Source organism: Vicugna pacos, chromosome 6 (assembly GCF_048564905.1).
Source record: "Vicugna pacos chromosome 6, VicPac4, whole genome shotgun sequence".
Classification (NCBI taxonomy): domain Eukaryota; kingdom Metazoa; phylum Chordata; class Mammalia; order Artiodactyla; family Camelidae; genus Vicugna; species Vicugna pacos.
Window position 1 is genome coordinate 37,917,512 of NC_132992.1, and position 22,986 is coordinate 37,940,497.

The window sequence follows — 22,986 nt, forward strand, 5'->3', positions numbered from 1 at the left end:
TTGGAAAAATGAATTTTAACAGGAAGACTACAGTCTTCAAGAGGAAAATTTTTACAGCATGTTTATGTTCTTGAACTGATTAAAAGGCAACAGAGGGAATGACCAGTGTTTTGCTCCCCTACCCCCTTACCCACTGCATTTTGAATGAAGCTGATCCTTAACCACAGGAAATGGCACAGTTCACTGGCTAATCACAGCATCCCTTCTCTTTAGGGACTGGTTCAGGAATGAGTATGTTTACGAGCTCCCTTGCATCAGGGCCTGAAGTGTCTTAGTAGCTATCATTTGTCTTGCCTCAAATTATAATGCAATGCAATCCAGCCCACATCACAGGCACTAATTTCTTGTCAGGGCTGGATAAACGCAGAGCAAGGAGACTTGAACTCCAGTTTACTTTTGAGAATCTATCTAGAAATGATATTTTTACAACAAATCAGTATTTTTGCAAAATTCTGTAATGTCTAATGTGATAACCAATGGGCAATCAATCAATCCATATATGTTTACTGAGAACTCATGTTACCATAGTAACAAAAGGATGGGGAGAGGGGAAGACAGCTAAACAACAGTACAGCCAGGTGAAAGGCAGATCTGCCTTAAGCCCTGTCGGCAAGGGACTGTGTGTCCAGCAGTCACGTATGGCTCTGGAACAGGATCGGCAAAAATGGATGTTAAAGTAATTCAGATTACAGGCAAGTAGAGCAGAGCACACTCTGTTAGGATATAAGAATACCGAGTAGTTGAGACTGCGGCAAAGTGATGTAGGACACGCATATCGTGGCCCATGTGCTAGGGGGAAGGAAAATATAAAAGGAAAAATATAGTTCAAAAATGGTAGGAGTTAGTGATTGAAAACGACAGGGAAAAAAGACAGGGAACAGGCATGTACATGTGGCAGCGATCAGCACGATGCAGGATGAGTCCCGCCACGTGGACATCTCAGAGCGGGAGCCATGCCTTACTGGTGAGGTCAGGTGTGAGGCTGCGCAGCAGGTGACTGGCAACAACCAGCAAAGGGAAGAGGTATGGGGGAAAACAGGGCTATAATGTGGAGGGGTGGGAGGTTTTAAAGAAAAACCACCTTTAACATTTCTTGAGAGTCACAACGCCAAGCGTTAGCATGGGAAAGGAGGTAGGAGAATACAGTTGCCGAAGAAGTTTACAGGTAAATGCTGGAGATCTGAACATAACTGAATGTGTGTGTGTGTGTGTGTGTGTGTAACTCAATAATTTAAGGGTTAAATGCACTGGGGAAGTTGGACTACGTGGAGTGAGAAAAGGGTTCAAAGGCTCAAGGTTCAAAATTGGAATTGGGCTGTTATAAAATGGCACCTTTTAAATACCAACAAGATAGAGGCTGATAGAGTGGGGGAGCCTTTCCTGAGCCAGGTGCCTGGACAGCGGGTGAGGAGAAGGGCTACCCTAAAATGCCCTCTCAGCAGATGTGGCCAGGGAGACAGGAGAGGCAGGACATGGAACATAAAAGTGGATGGTAAAAAAAAAAAAAAAAGTGGCGTGTAAGCACAATCTGAGGTTCTTGCAAAGATGAAGAAAAGCAGAATGCCAGTGCTTGTGCCCAGGGCCCCCCAGAGGGCTGCGTCAGGTCCACGTGGGGCAGGGCAGGTCTGGCTCACTGACGCTGGTATGACATGCAAACAGGCAACACTCACTCCCTCCATCCCCAGAACACCCACACGCAGCTTGCTTTCAATCTGTCTGGTACCACTCTTAAGCGCTTGTTAACAAAAGTCAAATGGAAAGAAAAATAAATAATTTAGAAATACAATCTTGAACATCTTCATATATTTCTAGACACCGCCACAGGGAAAAGACTCATAAAAAGCATTATCTGCAAAACTGCCTGGCTTTAAGTCTAATATGAATTATGGTGAGAACAGATTTGGTGCATGATTTTCCTGAATAATTTATTTCAGGCAGCCCTTAGTGTTCAGAAACAGGATACTTAAAAAACATGTCCAGGCACTAGTTTTGTAAGGCCAGGTGCTGTGAGCCGGTGTCAAAAGAGCTAAAGAAAAGTAAAAGGGAGAACCCAAAGTAAGTGAGTTTTCCCCTCCAAAATTTTAAAAAATGAAAATCTTTGCTTTTTCAGTTTGTTTATCAACCAGCAACCCTATAAACAGCAGGAAAATTATTACTTTTATCTAGCAAAACAAGTTATTTTATAGGATCTATGTATCCAATGAAATCCCAGGACCTCATGTGATGAAAGGAGATCAACAAAGACAAAGTGAACTGGACTGAATCAAAGCAAACAGAGCCCAGGTGAGTTACAATCAGTGCCTCCAAGTACTGGGCTCTGAACAAGTCGAGGAACTTGAGGAAACAAGCCGAGAATCATTTTTAGAGGGAATGGATTTCCTTTAGTCAAAGAGAAAGGAAGCAAGCAAAGAAGGCCAGAAGGGAGAAAGGCGTAATGCAATCTAACTTGATTTTAACAACAACAACAACAACAACAACAACAAAAACAGTAAAAATCTGGACTTCCTCACAATATTGCACCAGTCTTTGTTGTTAGGATCCCTGCTACAGGCATTCTCTGCAATTCTGTTAGAAGTTCATACATTCATCTTTTTCTGTATTGGATGGGCACAGTCCAATTACTAACTTCTAAATCCTAAATAAGAAATATAAACCGGGGCAGAGGAAAACTGCTGTTGCTCAGGGAGTGAGTTAGCTCGAGTCACACGGTACGTCCTGACCTGCTGTAACTCCTGAATACTGGTTTCCAACTCAGTGTTGGCCAGTAGCTACTAGAGTTCTGATTCGACTAAAGCAATGGTTTCCCAGCCCGGCTGTTACTTCTTGGCTTCCAGGCACATAGTACATTTGAGGCCCTGACATTTGTTTTAGCTTCACTGTTAGTGAATTTGGTTCTGTTTGCTTTTGCTGCTGTTTCGAACGATGTAAAGTAATGAATGAAAGTCTGCCTGTATGTTGGTGGGGGGTGGGGAAGAGCATGAAGTTGGGAGAAGTGACTGGGACAGTGCTGGGGGTGGAAATAGCCAATTCAAGGGAAACCTCTGGCTTTTTTCAAAATAATTTTGGAAGTTCGTGTAGACAACAGCCCTGAAATCTCTTTTTGGGGCCAAGTGTGGAGTACCTTTTCTACGCTCCCTTAAAAACTTACAACCAAGTAGTCTCCAAATACGAATTATTCACCTATGGATAGAGGAAAAAGTATACTACCTGACAAGACGACTTCAATAAGATCACCTTCCTGGATATCGCTAGCTGTTTTCACCAGCTGAAGGATGTTTTCAGAGGTAGGGTCATGGCGAAAAAGCAGGATCTTATCATACATTCCATAGAAACCGCATTCAGGGAACTGTAAATACAAATGCCACAGCAGGTTAGATGTTGAAATCCTTCTGAATTTGAAATCAGAAGCAAATAAATAAATGTCAGGGCACAAATGTCAACTAATTAGAAAAGTTCACAGTATCTAGAATGTTAAAATTTAAAAATGATGACAAAATTGATATTGACATGATTTCAAATCAGGAGGAAAGAAATCACATATCATAAGGGCAACAATGACAAAATGATCTTCTAGTTCGAGAACAAGAATACAGGAGAATCTGAGATAAGATTCGAGGAAATTCCTAGCAATAAGGTGATCAAGAAATATAACAGCTGGGAAGAACTATACATTTTCACAGGGTTTACAGCAATTCAGTAACATTAAAATGGGAGTTAGTTTATTACAATTCCATTACAAATATTGCTGCAATTTGTCTGCAAAAAAGGTCAGCCCATTTTGGCATATTCAAAAATAAGAGATGATTCAATAAATCTAAACGTGTTCTGTGTGTGGGCAGAAGTGTTATCTAGATTCTTTGACTCAGGAAAACAGCAGAGGAGAAAACCCCATTCTCCCTTCTGCTGCTGCCCAGACGTTGCATTTAGTTTTCATGCAACCTAGGTTAAATAGATAAAACTAGAAGAGCTAAAAGTCTGTTTGTTTTAAGTATACATACATACACAGGGATAAATCCAAGAGTTTATTACTCAAGACCATCTCCCAACAGTAGGCAAATAATGAAAGTTAATGAAGGATATTTTATAATGGACAAACCTAGAAAAATTCTGACAGTAACAATAACTATTAGAATATTAACAATCAATATTCCTCCTTATGCTGCCTCTCTTCCTGTTACGCAAGAAAAGGCCCTAAATTCAAATCATAGTCCTGACTGATGAATTCCACTTTAAAAGTAGAATCATTTGATCAAAGAGTAGGATACCCTTAAGGATTTTAAAGCAAACTTCAATCTGATTACAAACCACAATCTCATGAACAGTGTAAACAAAGATCCAACTGTATTAGCATTGGATATTTTTGTTAAAACAATCAAACAACCTAGGCTAATTTCATATGTGAAAAGGGCTCTTTTCTTGTATATGATATTTTCACATAATTAGTGATTGCTATTTCTTTTATAAATTGATATTTGTAATGCAGAGGTCGTAAGTCAAGGAGAGAAAATTGTCTTGTTCTTGAAACTAGAGATGGGTTTGACACTTACATCAATAAAGGTAGATTTTAAGGACATTCATGGAGGAATGTCCAGAATATGATACCTTCTGAAGATAAACATATTGTGAACTCTTCTTTATTTTTTTCTTATTAATAAAATTAGGGGCTACATCCATGTGAGACATTTTGTATGAATTCAGAACATCTTTTTGCTCTCAAGGGTCTGTTGACAACAAGGCTTAAAGCTACTTCTGCATATCACTTAGTAAAGTTGGGTTCCTTAAAATAAACACAAGAGCTAAAATGATGTCACTGCTTCCACTGTGCTAATTAAAAGAAAACAACAGTCCCTTTTTTGGTAATTTCTCCAGGAATGTTATTAGAGTGCAAGGAAAGGAAGAAAAAACTAAAACCCCATTTTCTGCAACTTAAAAGCAACGGACAGTTCATGTACTATTTTAAAAATAAACTTCACCAATGTGTAATTTACATGAAATAAAATGGATATAAGTGTACATCTATGAGTTTTGACTCTCGCATCAACACCCATGCAACCAAAATCACAGCAAAGCCATGAAACATTTTCATCAACTCCTAGGATTTTATTATACCCCCTTATAGTTGATGCTACTCACAATCTTGACTCTAGACACAGATTTACTTTGTCACCATAGATTAGTTCGCCAGCTACAGAACTGCATACAAATGAAATCATACAGCATGTACTTTGTACTCTTTTCTGGCTGGCTTCTTTTGCTCATTACAATGTTTCTGAGATTCATTTATACATACTGTATTTGAGATTTATCTATTAGTTATTGCACTTCGTTATGTGGATTTAGGATAATTGTTTATGTGTTCACCCACAGACAGACATTCATTTTTTCCTCCAGTTTGTGGCTATTAAAAATAATAATGCTATGAACATTTGTGTACAAGTGTTTTGGCGGACATATGTTTTTCATTTCTTAGGAGTAAATAACTAGGAAAAGAATTTCTGGGTCATATAAGTGTATGTTTGATTATATATCTATCTTTATGCCAATAACACATTATACCTATTATTGGAGCTTCATACCAAACCTTTATTTCGTTGTGCAAGCTCCCCATCTTTCTCCTTTCAAAACTGCTTTGTATATTACAGGTCTTCTGAATTTCCATACACATTTTGGAATCACTTTGTCAATTTCTACAAAAAAAATCTGTTGTGATTTTCAATGATATTGCATTGAAATATAGATCAATTTGGGTAGATCTATATTTTAACAATGTGGCAACTTCTATTTTGTTATGGATAAAGTATATCATTCCGTTCATTAGTTTCTTCTAAATTTCTCTCAAACAGGTTTCGTAGTTTTCAGTGCACATGTATTTGACATATTTGATAAATTTATCTCTAAGTTTTGATACTTCTGTGCTATTAAAAATGGTTGGCTAAGGTATAATTAACATATAGTAAAATTTGACCTTTTTAGTTATAGTTCTGAAAGTTTTGAAAACTGTATACCATAACCACATGCCATATATATGCAGTATACACATCACAGCCAAGATACAGAACAGTTCCAGTCCCTATAATTTGATCTTTTCAAGAATGTCCTATAAATGGTATCATACAGTACATATTTTAAAATCTGACTTGCTTTTCCTTAGCATAATGAAGTTGAGATTTGTCCATGCTATTGCATGTATCATTAATCTGTTCCTTTTCACTGCTGAAGATTGTTCCGTTGTGTTGTATGGAGGCACTGCAGTGCAAATATCTATTCATGTTAGAGAGGCATTTAAGTCAGTTTCAGTTTTTGACTATTATACAAATAAAGCTTCTATAAATGTTCACTCAGAGGCTTTTGCCTGAATAATAAGTTTTTATTTCTCTGGGGTGTATGAAAGTTTCTGGATAACTTTGTAAGAAATTGCCAAACTGTTTTCAAAATGGCTATACAATTTTACATTTCCATCAGCAATGCAGAGAATCTTAATTGCTTTGCATCTTTTACAACACTTGGAATGTTGGGCTGTTAAAATTTTATACATTCTAATGTGTATAAGGTATCTCACAATTTTAATTTACATTTCCCTAATGGCTAATGATGTTGAAAATCTCTTCATGCACTTATTTACCAACCCCATACACACCTGATTAACTCATTTGCCCATTTTTAAAAATGGAGTCTTCTTATTGTTGAGTTCTGATAGTTCTTTATATAGTCTAGAAAAAGCTGTTTATCACACATGTGTTTCACAGATATTTTCTTCTAGTCTGTGGATTGTCTTTTCATTCCCTTAACATTGTTTTCTTAAGTTCTTAATTTATATGAAACCCAATTTATCAAAATTTCTTCATGGCTCATGTTTTTCATTTAATATCATATTTTTTTTTATAACCTAAGGTGACACTGACTTTCTCTTATGTTCTATCTACAAATTTTATTGTTTGGGGTTTTAAATGTGGATCTATGATCCACTTTGAGATAATTTTGGAATGAAGTAAAAAATATGGAAGGAGTTTCTTTTCTTTCTTTTTTTCTTTTTTTTTCTTTTTTTTTTTTTGTATAATCTGGAAGATTTGTATAGAATTGGTATAAATTCTTCCTTAAATGTTTTGTAGAATTCTCCAGCAAAGTCATCTGAGCCTGGATTTTTTTGGAAGGATTAAAACTACATATTCAATTTTCTGAATAGATACAGCACTACTTAGATTTCAATTTCCTCTTAAGTGAGCTTTGGCAATTTTTGTCTTTCAATTCATTTCATCCAAATTGTTAGAATTGTAGGCAAAAATATTATTTTCTTATTATTTCTTTATCACCCTTTTAATGTCTATAGGGTCTGTAGTGATGTCTTTTTATTGTTTTCTTTTATTTGTAATTTGTATCTTCTATTTTCTTGGCTTGATCAGCCTGGCCACAGGTCTATACATCTGTATTTATGCCAGTGTCATCCTGTTTTGATTATCATTATATATGTTCAAAACAGGAAGTGTTATGCCTCCAGCTTTATTCTTCTTGCTCAAAATTGCTTGGGCTATTCTGGCTATTTTATGGTTCCATATGAATTTTTGGATTGTTTTTTCTATTTCTGTAAAAACTGCTTTTAGATTTTCATAGGGATTACACTGGATTTGGAGTCATTCAGAGTTGTATGGATAATCTGATAATATTAATTCTCCCAATACATGATCATATGATATCTATTTATTTGTGTTTGCTTTAATTTCTTTCAGCAGTGTTTTATAGTTCTCAATGTACAAGTCTTTCACCTCATATTTTCGTGTAACCTTGAAAGTTCTTTTCTGTTAAGTCCAACATTTCTGATCTGTTTCCATTTGCTGTTTTGATCCTGGCTATGGGTCACATTTTCTTGCTTTTTTTATATGTATACTTTTAAAATTAGATGACAGTTTAATGAATTAATGTGAGCAGTTGGACTTTGTTGTCTTCCTTGAAGAATACTGATATTTGTTTTGGCAAAACATTAAGGTTCTTGCAGATTGTTTTTTATCTTTTCAAGGCTTATTTTAAGCTTTCTTATGGCAGTTCTAAAGTATGTGCTCGAGGGATAGTTTAGCCATACGACTAATGCATGACTCTTGAACATCTCTATGGAACACTTTCAGTGTTCAGTGAAATCTCTCCCATTTGCCTGATAGAAACTCAACCGTCTCTCAGCCCTATGTGAACTCTGGAAAGTGTTCATTTCATAGCTCCCCAACAGTTGCTCTTTCTTCTGCCTTATAGACTTTTACCTTATGGATACATACACTTGTACATACTCAAGTGGACCCTTCAGCAGATTTCTAGAGCTCTTTCTGTGTATAGGTCCCACCTTTCCAGTATTCTTTCCCTAAAAATCCTGTTGCCTTGGTCACCTTGAGCTCTATTCTCTCTCCTCCATGCAGCCAGACAATTAGGCTCTTCCTGGGTTCTCTCTCCCTACAAGCAGAAAGCTCAGATGAGTGTTGTACCTATCTTGTTTGCTTCCTTTTCTCAGAGATCACAGTCCTGCATTGCCTGTTGCCAGTGTCTAAAGCAGGCATTTTATACACTCTGTATTATTTTCTATTTGTTTGGGGCAGGTGAGCATGTCCCATATCAGATACGCTTGTGATGAAAGTCAAAATCTCACATGCTTTTTAAATATAGAATACTAATCTTTTCTATCCAACCTTTTGACTATTTAATTCTATGTAAATAGCATTTGCAAAAAAGCAAATTAAAGAAAAATAAAATGTCTATAATTGGTAAGAGTACATTCTAATATTACATTGAAATAAATATACCAAGTATATTTAATAAAATAAGAATATAAAATTTAATAATTAGCATAGAACCCTCAAAACATAGTTTGAGTTATCCTGAGTTAAACTTTAACTGTTAAAGGATCATCCCTGATGAAAACACAAATGTTCTGCAAAGTATAATACATTAATTAATGCACAGATCCTCTTACCACATTCTTTCAAAAAACCACAGGTGGCTGATTCTGACTCAAAGGAGGAGAGAGAAAATTCAAGGGATTCCATGCTTTAGCTGGGATGAATAGAAAATAAGAGCTGGAAAGGAAGAGATGAAATAACAACTGCTTCCCCAAAGAAGAGCTAAACTTGACAGTGTTTTATAATGGATACCTTATCACTGTGCTTGTGTAGCAGAAGGATAGGTGGGAATACTGAAAAGGAGCTTAGGAGACAAGGATTCTGCCAGCTCAGCCCAATTCTGGTGAAACCTGGCCTTATTCACATGCTTCTTGGACATCTGTTTATACCATTCCTTTGTGGTCCTGTATTGCCGATATGTGAACATCACATTCTGTGTCGTGCTGCTTTGTAAAACCACAGGTATAATGTACCACAAGTTTGGTATTCAAGTAAGGATTGAATGCCTCACATCCTTTTATTATATTTCTTTATAAGGGCAACTCAGAAAACATTCTGAAAAATCAGGATAGATAGAATAGTACCAATATATGTGACACATATTAGAGCCAGTATTTAAAAAAAAAATTTTATATACACCTCTTGAGGAGTGATGGAAATGTTAGCTATCTTGATTGTGGTGGTGGTTTCCTAAGTGTATACATCCATCAAAATTCATCAAATTGTATATCTGAAATATGTGTAGTTTATGGTACAGGAATTATACCACAATAAAGGTGTTACAAGAAAAAACTAAATTTTTAAAAAATGAAGCTACTGGGATTAAGAGATACACACTACTACACGAAATAAATAATAGGAACCTACTATACAGCACAGGGAACTATATTCAATATCTTGTAATAACCTATAATGAAAAATAATCTGAAAAATAATAATATACATATATGTATAGCTGAATCACTGCTGAATACCTGAAACTAACACAACATTGTAAATCAACTACACTTCAATAAAAATAAATTTTTAAAAAATGAAGTTAGTGTTACAAATGCTCGTGAAGGTTATGCGTCCCATGTATAAGTGACTGAGGCGTGGTTGTCCACTCTCCCATATTCCTTCTTACCGGGTCAGAGACACGGCTTTTCTCTCCTCATTAACAAGCCATTCAGAAACAGGTTGGAGAGCCTTGTGAAAACTGGGCACAGGGGTGAACATGGAGATCTAGCCTCTCAGGACAGTTGTCATAGCAGCAGAAGCTAAGGGCTCAATTTTTTTTTCCAGATTGCACCATTTTTTATTGGCCAGAATAACTATATGCATATTTCCTTTCCTGTTAAGAGAAAAGAAAATCTTTTCCTTTGTGTAATGTAATGTTCTGCTTCAATAGAAACTATATACAATAAGACTTTCAAAAATCATATTTAAAAATGATGTCTGGAAGGCGAAAAGTGTAAGGGAACAATGCCTGACAACTGAGAAGAGAACATATTGGGGGAAAACACTCAAGGAACAACATTCCCTAATTTGGTCATAATCATCTGTTTTTATGTGAAGGTGTGTGAGCTTTGAAATCTGAAAACCCTCATTAAACTAAACAGGCTTTCAGAAAGGTTCAGAGGCTTGTAAACTCAGCTGGAGCTTATTACAAGATCAGTTCTGTGTTTCTCGGAGGCTCTGTGGTTGTGAGTGCAAACATCTGAGATAAGTGATTTCAAGCTCTCTCCAAGTTCGACTCTAACAAAACCGGCCACTGTGAAAATACGGCCAACGATCCCGGCACTGGTCCTAAGCTCTTTAATTCTACCCTATGCTGGAAACCTCTGTGCTGCTGTGTGTATCATTTGGCATTTCTGACCACAGGGCACAATTTACTGTTACATTTCACTATAAATTCATGGCTGGCCAGACAATGTGCTCCAGAGTAGAATAAATAACATGTTTTAATGAGTAGCTGAAATGTGACCTGGCCAACGGGAACTCTAAGGAACAAAGGGTGCTTTTCCATAGTTGAGCCCAATCACAAAGGGCGAGGAACAAGCAATACCAGAAACAAATTAATCCATGACTTAGTCAAGTAGAAAAGAGAGAGAGACAGAAATGGCCTGACTAGGAAATAAAAAGTACACTGCCAGCTTACTTTTGCTACAAGGTGATAAAAGCCCTGAAATTAAGTTTTTCTGCCCAATAACAGAACATATCAGGCAGCTGAACGCTGCACTCTTCTCATCAAAGATGATTCCCAAGTCATTTTCCAAGAACTCTCCTGTTTACAACAAGCAGGGCCATGACTGGTCATCCCTAATGACAGAGAAATTAAAAAGGTGCTACCACCTCCTAGCTTGGCCAGAACCCTCCCTAAGGGTTGTTCCAGGAGTATGGGACAACAGGGACACACAATGAGCAATTACTTTCATGAGGAAGCCTAAAAAACCGGGTGACGATGTCTCTCAACACCTGAATGATGCTGCCACTGAGCTGTAAAAAGCAGGCCAGGAAGGTCAGGCCCCTAAAGATAGTTCTGAAGGCAGCAGATTCCCAGGTGCACTGGACGCCCCATCCAAGGGACTTTATGAGTGAGAACTAAGACACCAGTCATAAACATGTACTATTAACTTGGTCTAGGAAACTAAGCCATCCCCTTAAAAAAATTGCCTAATAACACATTGAAAATTTAAGTATGTAAAATATTAAGAATATGAAAAAACCACCAACACTGAGTGAACCATTGGGTGATTATCATCCACACAGCACAACAGCTATAATGACAAAAAATTATAAGGTGGCTCAAGTCTACTAAAAGCATGGACACTAAATTTTCTCTTAGAAACACAAGTTATAAAGTATAAATAAAAACGTAAAAGAAAAAGTGAATTACCAATATTATTTCATGGCAAATTTTTGAAACGTGTTCAAATGTGGGCACAAGTTCTTTTATTTTATGATTTCATATCCTCAAATGGAGGCACTTGAAAGGAATTCCACACTATGACCACACAGATCTGTGACTAGTTTCTGAATGTAATCTTAGGAAACAGAAACCAGAAAAAAAATTTTTGACCTTTTTTCCCTCCCTTTCTCCCTCCTCCACCCAATGCCACTCCCTCCCCCAAGCCAGGCAGAAAATGAATAGTGTTCCATCAAAATAACTAAGAACTGCTATAAAAGGTAGTCTTCACTATCTCTCCTAGTGGTAATCTATTTTACTAGAGATTCTTGTGGAATCACTGATCTCACAGTCCAAAAGATGTGATTCATGAAAATTTTTAGAATATTTTTAAAAGCCTATGGAAAATTTCAGTTTCTGAAATGATGAAGACTAAATGATAATTACAGTGTTGATTTTAGGAAGACTCATTAAACATGTCTCAGACATGTAAAACAGCACAAACTGTCCACTACAGAGCCAGGAACCCATGCCCTCTCCATTTTACTTTGCTATTGTCTGGACCCCAGGCCTGCGGTCCAAATGCACACAACCCTGGCCTTGCTTCCTCTGTAGCTCTTTCTCTCACATGAGCACCTGCAATCATATGATTCTGTTCCACAAACCCAATGCCTCCTTTGAAGGATGCCTTTCAGGGGTGTCAGGGGTCTATCAACTGCAGACATTTCCAAGGTCCAAATTTAGAAACACAAGTCAGTCTAGTTAGTCCTCCTATCTCCAAAAAACTTCCTTTTCTCATTCAAGACAGAACTTTAATTTATTCCACTCTTTCCTAAAGGCAGATCCAGAATCTGACCCACGGACTTTCCCCTGCTTAGATCTCTTGTTTTTTAGCCACTCTCTTTAAAATCCCATTGTTTAAAGAATCATTTCATTCATAATTTTTAAGTTTGGACCTTAGCATTATCCTCCATTTATTTTACAGTAAGAAGTAAATAAAAGGAAAAAGGTATCTGAGAAAATAAAAAAGGGTACTTTATCAAAGAGAGGCCTGCTTGGAATCCTCTGAAATTAAAATTTCCATTAAAGGTGAAATGGTAGAATTTGATTCTGAGATTTAAAAGTCAGTTACAAGACACAGAAACATATATATAACCTGAATTTGCAATGTCTTGGGGGAATAAATCTAGACTATAAATTCTTCTTCCTTGAGCATACAAACTGACATTCCATATCAGATATTGCTTTAAAAAAGTCTGCCTAATAAATTTTATGCTTATCTTTAAGGCAGCAGATGTTATCCAGTGTGATGCTTAATTTTTGGAGAAACTTTTATTTTAATTTGAATAATATGTCACCTATAAAAAGACAAAAGCAGTAAGAAATGACTTAATACATCATTAACTCTATTGCAGACACTTCTGTGTGTAGACTTCCTAGAAGTATTTTAAATCATTATTTTGTTGTATATAATTTCTAAGTTTTAGAATAAATGTTCATATTAAGCAATTACAGGTGGTAGTAATTAATGAGAGCCTCACTATTGTCGTATAAAAACATATTATCCTGCATTATACCTTGACAGATTACCAGTCAGTGAAAGCTACTAGAAATCTTAGTAGGCACTCTGAAATTATTCATACAACAGTACTTAGGTATGTGGATGTGCAACTTGGAAATGGAAAAAAATATGTACTTCACACTCTTTGTCTCACTCTGAATAAAACTGTCATTATAGCATACTGGGGATCTCTTACATTGCATAATAAGGCTACATGTTTGTTCATTAATGAATGAATGATAATGGGTGCATGTACTAGATAAAATGAAGATTGTGACAGCAACTAAAAAGGTTTTACCAAAAATTAAGAATCATTAACTTTGGAAAAGAAAAACTTCCAGAGATTATTTATCTTCTCGTTCAGAGATAAGTAGATTGATGCCCAGAACATATTACCAAGGTCACAATGCTACAGTAATGCCAGAACAGGGCCAAGTAGCCTAGTCTCTTAAAACACACTCCCTGATCTTTCCTCTCAGTTCTGCTTCTCTTAGAAAGAAAATACAGGAAGCATGGCGAAATGTCCAGCAAACAATGATTAAGAATTGAAAATCCTGAGCACTTTCCTTGCCCACAAATCGCAGACCCAGGCTTACAGATTTTCGATTCTGAACAAAATGGAGGTAAATGGCCTAATGAGCTTTGTAGCAACTCTTCTTTGGCTATCTCCAGTTCTTTCTAGATAGACAAGTCATTAAAAGGGTAGTGGTAGTGAGGTAGCTCTTGGAAAGCTGGCTGACAGCAGAATGGACAGCTCACAACAGCAGAAAAACTGGCTGGGGTCATTAAGCCAAGGGGCAGTCAGCCTCACACATCCTGCCCTCAAAAGTGTTGTACTGCAAGGGAACTATAATTAATATTTGCTGAATTATTGTTCCTTTAAATAAAAAACATATACATAGTAGTGAGTAATATATTTCAAAAGATTTCCTTCAAATTATCTAAAATAAAGTTGGAAAATAAAATGTACTTATTTGGGAAGTTGGTACCTCTGACTACCATATTCACTGATGATGACAGACAAAGGCTAACTCTGTTAGTGTATTCAGGTGGGTTTGTATTTCAGATGCATTAAGTATAATTTTCTATTAAATTAAAACTAAATTTTAGTATTAAACATACATAGATCAATGACCAGGAAATGCTAATTTAATAGCACACGTTTGCAACAAAAAATTTGTGTGATTCTCTAAGATGGCACTAATCCTCAAATAATTATGGGACTCCATCAACAGTTTGCCAATTTATAAGAACCAGTTTAAGAAAATCAATCTTCAGTAAAATAAGTAAAAAAGTAAACCATCTCTTTTTTAACTGTTTTCTCTCATGTTCTAAAATGTTTGATTTTTACTAAATTAATTTTATTCTAGGTAATTTTCTTTAAAAAGAATAATGGGATAGATGTAAGTATGTATAATAATCAGGGATATAACAACACTGGAGAAGAATGTGGTAGAGAGGAGGATTTGCCTGGATTATGCCCCGGGTCATGAATATAGAAAAGAAGGTTAGGAAGAAGAATTCAGAAGTAAAATACTTTATCTTACCAATGATATAGAGGAAGAGGAATGAGTACAGACACTAGCCTTCCAAATGAAGTTGACAAGCTGATGTCATGAATCCGACAATCAGGATGAGACCTTCCCTGGATTACCACAGCACACATGACACACATAAGACCTCTCACAAAAGGCAAGGACAGACATATTGCACACCACAGACGCCCACGGTCCTTTGTTCACTCAGGAAACACTGAGCTGACACTCAGGCACTGTGTCCTTGGCTAGAGATATAATGATAAATCAAACCAGACATGGTCCCTGCAGTCATGAGATAAGTAAGGGGAGTTGGATAAGCAGGAGAGCACAAGTAGGGAGACAGACGTGAGACAGGCATCACACCGATGAGGGTGTAACAGCACAGTGAGATAAACGTTATAAAGAAATGGAGCACCACTCTAAGGGAGCATACAATCAAGGACCGTAACAAAGCAGAGATGACATTTCAGCTCAGATCGATGCTCAAAAGCAGTATTTTTGGATGGAGGGTGGCAGGAGGTTGGAGTCCCGGGCAAACCAAGCATCTGTGCAGAAATCCTACATGTTCTTTATTATCCTTAAAAATAATGGTGCTAAGTCTCCTTTGAGTAAGGATAGAACAAAGTACTGCTGACTCCCACAAGCATTACTCCTTCAGATCTCATGGTGAAGCACACTGGGTCCAATGCCTGCGGCAGGATCTGCTTTGTAGCTTTGATACCACATGAGACCCAACAAACCACTCATTCATTTAAGAATCCCCTGGACTGAGCCCTATACCTGATTTCAATGACTAAATTAATATTTTCAAAGTATATGCACTTACTCCATGAGAAGCTCCATGAAGCTCTATGACACTAAGGTTTGAATTAAATTTGGAAAATGTGGCATACTCTATCCCCTTCCTGAAAACCCACCAGGTACACTATCATAATTAATGTTGATAAAGAAACTCGATTCCCAATCATATTTCTATTTTTGACACATATATGCATAAACATGTGTTACATATGTGTATATGCATATATATATACACATACATACATATATACTTGCTTATTTGTTTATTGATTGACTGGTTGATTGACTGCTTCCCAGGACCACTGTAGAGATCAAATGATCATATGTAAAGTATTTATAATGGTGCCACATCTATGGTTTATGCTTGATCAGCACTTGTTGTTATCACAGATAACAACTACAACACTTAGTTATAAGTAAGCAACAAGAAAATCAAGATTTTCAAGGCCACTCTGCTCTTCATCAAAAACTCCAGATGAGGAACAACTCAGCGGCATTCATTTGGCATGCTCAGCATCCTGCTATTTCTGCTTGGCTCCTATAGCTCTGGTACAGCTCCAGTGATTTTTAATTGGCTCTAGCCAGGTCCTGAAGCTCAGAAGGCTTTCTTCACTCCCAGCTTTGTGAATTTTCTGACATATACATTCATTATAAATAAGTTATCTTACTTTTCTTCAAAACTAACCTGTATCTGGTGAAAATAATTCAATTGACTGATCTTCAAAAAACTCTTTTCCTTGTATTTATTATACTGTGACATTACTGCATTAATGTCGAGTGCTGTACTAGAGCCAAGCAAGGGCCGCAGATTGGGATGTTGGCACTGATACTGTGGAATTCCATTGTTCTGATTGTGCTGCTAATGATCCTTTGGTTCCATGGATAGAAATCTCATTTCCCGAAAGCCAAATCCCCAAGGAGCTGGATTTTTTTTTTCTTCCTTGTACTGATAAGCAGATAAGCAGGCAGTGTATCTGATTTAAAGAATCAAAATGAAAACAATTTTTCTCATTTACTTTGATGTTCCCCAAGATAGGAAAGAATTCCTTCTCGTCTTGTAAAATGCCATACAGGTTCTGGAAAGAATGCTGTAGCTTGTGGAAGAGTCAGGAGTAGCTAAAGAAAATAAAACCACCTACCACCCCAACCAGAAGTAACAGTTAAATAAATTGGCCTTTCAGTTCATCTCCAAGTGACCAGATGGCCTCAGCTGAGCACTCTGTCAATAACAGGCTTGGGCCCTACCTACAAAGACATTTCTAAGCTTGTATTAAAAAGATACCTGTAAAGACTTTTATAGCTATCTGTGATGCCTTGGGACCTTGAGTTACTGGATGATAGAAGAACATGTATTTTCAGGAAAACTGACCAGTCGTCAGTTGCTATCTTTCACAAAGGCAGACAGAAGTAATTTGCAAACACTAAATCTGAAAAGTGGTGACAGAGAACATTAGACTTGATCCCAAGAGAGGTGGAATTAAAGAATGAAACATTAGGAAAAAACTATAAGTGTGTGTGTTCTTTGATTTGGAGTACAGCCAAGATGAATATAAAAGTGAAACCCTATACTATGATGTAGCATTAAGTAGGTTAATTTCTTTCATTTTTCATACATACCAAAAGTCACCTATAAATATGTAAGTATGCTAATATAAAATAACTTGAAGTTTTAAAAATAAAAACAATGATAGATAACCTACCAATAGCTATACTAATACCTCATGACATAATTTATCCCAATATGAGTTTATATTTTTATTTTGAGTGCCTGGAGACATAGTGGTAAACAACAGACAAAGAGGCCACACCCTCACGAAGATCTAAGACACTCTCTCTATTTTTCTCTGGCTAAAATTCATGAGATTCATAGCGTTACCACAGATAATCCCTAAAAAGAGATAACTTCTTGACATTCTTCATCCTATTCTCTTGGTGTTTTATAATCTAATTTGCTTATACTAATCACAAGACAGTAAAGATGGAAGTAGTCAGTGTGGGAAATGTTTTAAACGAGACATTTTGAGGGAAGTTTCTCTTTGCCTTTAAAAGAGGGCAGAACAAAATCCTTCTGAAAGGAATCTGGTTTACAGTGTGAATTCTGAGAAATCTGGGCCATCTGAATATCCCAGCAACTGCAAGTTGTCCAAACTCTCTCTTATACTCTTAAAGCAACTGGGAGTTTATAAGAAGGTGGCCCGTTTCTATGTCCTTTTACTTAAATCCAGGCACTGCACTAATTCATACGTCTTTTCACTGGAAGGGAATGAGTGCATATAAAAAATAAAACTGAAGCATTTGAATTGAATATATTTTATAGTTCATTATGTATAATATATACATATACACAGAGAGAGTGAGAGATACTGATTATATTAACACTGAAAATAAACTAGTTTGTTGAACACAGAGAACCAAGAAAATGAAAATCACAAGAAATTTGATTTTTCACTTTAAATTCTTAGAAAATAAATTTCATTAGCTGAGACTGAAATAAGTTAAGAATCAGAACATCACGCTTTATGAAACTTCAGTCAACAATCAAAATTCAGATTGCCAGCAAAACACTCAAGATACATTGCACTTCAAATTCCACCCCATTTGCCTCATCGCTCTTACAGAAACTCTCCTCACAAGAAGCACTGGTGTTCAAAGCAAACACTCTCACTTGAACTGACTCCAGGCAAGCTGTCTGCCCAACCTCTAGTCTCAAGCCAGTCTCTTAGGACTGCCAATGACCTTCACGTTGCCAGATTCTATGGGTGATTCTCAGTTCTCATAGGCAACATCCCAGCAGCATCAGACCCAGTGTTTCACTCCCTCCTCCCAACAAAACACTTTCATCCTTTGATTTTGCAGTAGGGCGTTCTCTTGGTTTTCCTCCTACTTAATATGCTATAACTTTTGAATCATGCTTACTGAAACTTTCTCTTCTTTTCAATCTCTTAGTCACATGCTGGAGTTTTCAGGGCTCATTCTTCAGAAAGTTTATTTTCTCTATTTATAATCACCCCCCTAGAGGGCCTCATCCAGTCCCCAGGCTTTATGTATCCTACATACTCAGATGACACAGATGTCTCTCTCTTTCTAAGAGCTTTCCCCTGAAACATAGGCCCATCTATGTAAGGACACTCAGCATCTCTGTGTAGCTCCATCTATGAGGTGTTCACGCTAACATGTTCACAACCCAACTCCTGAGTACCACCCTCTGCCCACTGCTCCCCACCTGAAGAAATGGCACCAACATCCAGTTATCGGGTCAAAAACCTTAGAATCATATTTAAATTTTCTCTTTCTCTCTCACTTCATATGTAATCCATCAACAAATCCTATTAGCTCTGCAAAAAAGTACAATAGACTCCAAATGTAAAAATGCTATCCATGTCCACTGCCATCTCCCTAATCCATCTCTCACCCAAACCCCAACACCTGCTCAAGTCACCTGCTCCACTCTAGACCCAAAATCTGTTCTACACACAGGAACTGGAGTCATCTTTTAAAAATGTGCATCAGATCAAAGCCGCCTGATGACTTCCCTTCATGCTTAGAATCACCACACAGTGGGAACCAGAACCCACTTGGCTCTTACCCCAGCTCTTACTTCTCTGCCCTCATCTTCTACTGCTCTTCCTCCACCCTGGCCCAACTGCTGTTCTTCAAATAAATCATATACAGCTCTTCATCACAGCTTTTGTACCTGCCTTCTCCTCCTGCTTGAAATGCTCCTTTCCATGATAGTCACGTGATCAGTTCCTCCATGTTGCTCAAGTGTCCCCTCCTCAGCGAGGCTTTCCCTGACCACCCTACGTGAAGTAACAGCTCCTGTCTCATTTCTGCTATCCTGCCTCCTTCTGCTTCAGAAAAGTCATCACTACCTGAAGTTATATAATGCATCTATCTTCATTTTAAAAAAATTATCTGCTTCACAATTAGAAAAGAGGCTTTTTCCATTTTATTCATTATTATACCTCAAGGGTCTAGAATAATGTCTGGTACATTATATGTGCTCCATATGTAGTACTGAATGCATGAACAAGCAAGTCACAACAAAGAGAGCTATTTCACATCACAAAAGTTTTAGAGGAATTTGTTAACTATTATTTCATTTTTCTTTAACAGTACCAACCTATCAGTACTGAAAACAAATTCATGACTTTTCAATGGATGTTATAAAATCTATCCAGAGACATTTTAAGAAATGGTACAGAGCAATCCATGGACTTAAAGTGATGATCTCTGTTCATATTCTAATTCCACAATTAAAGCATGTCAATGACCTGTATTTACTGGGACAATCTGTTTCCCTTTGGTTCTTAAAATAAGAACAGTCTTTATTTTTAGAAATCAGGATTTCCTTTCCCTGCAGAGGTTACAGCCCAGACACATTTGAACACTCAAATGTTTACTATGACTTTGGCAGCCTGCTCACACCGAAGAGGCATATTTCCCTGATATAGAAACTCCAGGCCTCCAGGGCCTAATTCTCCTTTTTGTGTCACTATGGGCATTTTCTCAGTTGACTTATCACCTGTGTAAAACTTCAGATTAAGCAAGGAAAATTGAATTGCTGATTCACAAAATCAATAGATAACCACAAGACCTTGACTCACCTTTCTCACTTATCAACTACCACTCTCCCCTCAGTCACCAATGTGGCTGGCCTCATGGTCTTCACTCTTGCTGTTCCCTTTGCCTGAAACACTCTTCCACCTAACAATCCACTGGCACTCACCTTCAACTGATTCTGGTATCTGCTCAAATATATCTCACCGTATACATGTATAGCATGTCTCTGATCACTAAAATGTGACAACATTTAAGTGACAACCTACAGAATGGGAGAAAATATTTGCAAAATATGCAACTGACAAAAGTTTAATTTCCAGAATATATAAACAGTTCATATAACTCAATAAAGAAAAAACAAGCAACCCAATCCAAAAATGGTTAGAAGACCTAAACAAGCAATTCTCCAAAGAAGACATACAAATGGCAAATAGGTACATGAAAAAATGTTCAATATTGCTAATTATCAAAGAAATGCAAATCAAAACTACAAGGAGATATCAATCACCTCACACCAGTCAGAATGGCCATCATTCAAAAGTCCACAAATGATAAATGCTACAGAGAGTGTGGAGAAATGGGAACCCTCCTACACTGCTGGTGGGAACGTAGTTTGGTGCAGCCATTATGGAAAACAGTATAGAGATTCCTCAAAAAATTAAAAATAGACTTACCATATGATGCAGCAATCCCATTCCTGGGCATATATCCAGAAGGAACTCTAATTTAAAAAGATACATGCACCTCAATGTTTATAGCAGCACTATATACAATAGCCAAGACATGGAAGCAACCTAAATGTCCATCAACAGATGACTCAATAAATAAGTTGTGGTGTATATATATAGTGGAATACTACTCAGCCATAAAAAGAATGAAATAATGCCATTTGCAACAAATGGATGAACCTAGAGATCATCTTTCTAAGTGAAGTAAGCCAGAAAGAGAAAGAAAAATACCATATGATTATCACTCATACATGGAATCTTAAAAAAAAAAAAAAAGAAGACCATGAAAAGAAAAAGAGGACACTAATGAATTCATCTACAAAACAGAAACAGACTTGCAGACATAGTAAACAATCTTATGGTTATGGGGGGAAAAGGGGTAGGAAGGGATAAATTTGGGAGTCAGATTTGCAAATAACCACTATATATAAAAATAGATAAAAACAAATTTCTTCTGTATAGTACAGAGAACTATATTCAACATCTTGTAATAACCTTTAATGAAAATGAATACACATCAATGGGACATTATGCCGTACACCAGAAATTGACACATTGTAATTGACTATACTTCAATAAAATACATACATATATATATATATATATATTAAGATGTGACCTCATTTGAGCACTGTGTCTGGTTCATTGCCACACCCCAGTACCCAGGACAAGGCCAGGCTCAGAGCAGACGGTCAATAATCAGTTGTTGAATGGATGCTCTATAAATAGCATATCTTCATGCTAATCCCCCTCATTATTTGCTGAAAAAATTTTTCATTTATTTCAGAGCTATGAAGAACAAGCTATTTTGACACCTACTTTAGAATATAATTTTCTTTCTCCATTATGAAATGACTCACTTTACTGATTTGAAGAACATTACTGAAATGTTAACAAATATAGAGCTAACTATTATTAATATATTTCATAAACTTGTGAATTGACATGGTTTTGCCTATGGTTTTATTTCACTACTTCTCTGGAATAATTTTCCCAGTCCATTCTGTAAGTTCCCACAGCCAATATACTTTAAAAAATTTCAATGTAAGTAGCTCTAAAGAATTACAATTTAAAAACTACAACTCTTCTTAAACACATATACCAAAACTACTCTGAATACTTCACATAACATGTCTACAGGTACTGTGTAATCCAGCTAGAGAATTACTATTTGAAACATTTCCCAACAGAAAATATGAAAAGAAAATATTCTGATTCTTTTAATAATTAGAGTCACAGCTGTAACTTACTGAATACATATGATATGCTATGATTTGGGGTTTCAAAGTATTTGGAGGAAAATAAACTGAAATCTCTATCCCAACCAAAATGCATGCTAGAGGAATTGAACATAAAACAAATAGTTAAATAAATAAATCAGAAAGAAATATAAGAGTATATGGATCTGACTGGGAAAGACCTTTCTAATCAGTTAAGCCAAGAAGCCTTCTGGTTCAAGATGGAAAATGAAACATAAACATTAATATTTCATTCCCACAAATCCTACTGAAAAAACAGTAAAGTACAAAGAGAATTTAATCTGTATTATCACTGAATATGGGAGTGGAAAGAGCCATCAGTGAACCAAAACTTTTGACAAATATCAGAGATGGAAATCTGATGGAAACAGATCCCATATAGGCTCTCACCCTTCCTGTGCATGTATTTCTATAGACTCTGACTACTGCTCCCCTCAGGGCAGACTTCCAGGGAACAGGGGTCTCATCTGCATCATTCGCTGCTATATCCTCAGCACCTGGAATGTGCCAGGTAGACAACAGGTGCTCAATTCAAATCTGTCTACTGATTTAATTAATAGCCATCAACATAAAATCAAAGAATAAGTTAAGATGAATCATGTTAATGTACTACTATGCCACCTTCAAAATCCAATGTCAATTATACATGAATTTCTCAATAAATATGTTCTGAATAAATGAACAAATGAATGGATAGTGGGAAGGGAAATCTTCAGCGTTGTGAGAAATTTGTCACGATGCTGCAGTGAGTGAAAAAGAAGATTATAAAACAG

At 36.6% G+C, this 22,986-nt stretch overlaps 1 protein-coding gene across 2 annotated transcripts in view; it reads right to left on the reverse strand.

Moving 5' to 3' along the window:
* The window catches only part of PRKD1 (protein kinase D1), a 272,532-nt gene that overhangs the window by 120,961 nt on the left and 128,585 nt on the right, over window positions 1–22,986 (reverse strand). For both annotated transcript variants that reach the window (XM_072962880.1, XM_072962879.1), the window contains exon 2: window positions 3,208–3,346. In XM_072962880.1, coding sequence (XP_072818981.1) covers window positions 3,208–3,346 — 139 coding nt within the window. The remainder of the gene's footprint in view (window positions 1–3,207; window positions 3,347–22,986) is intronic.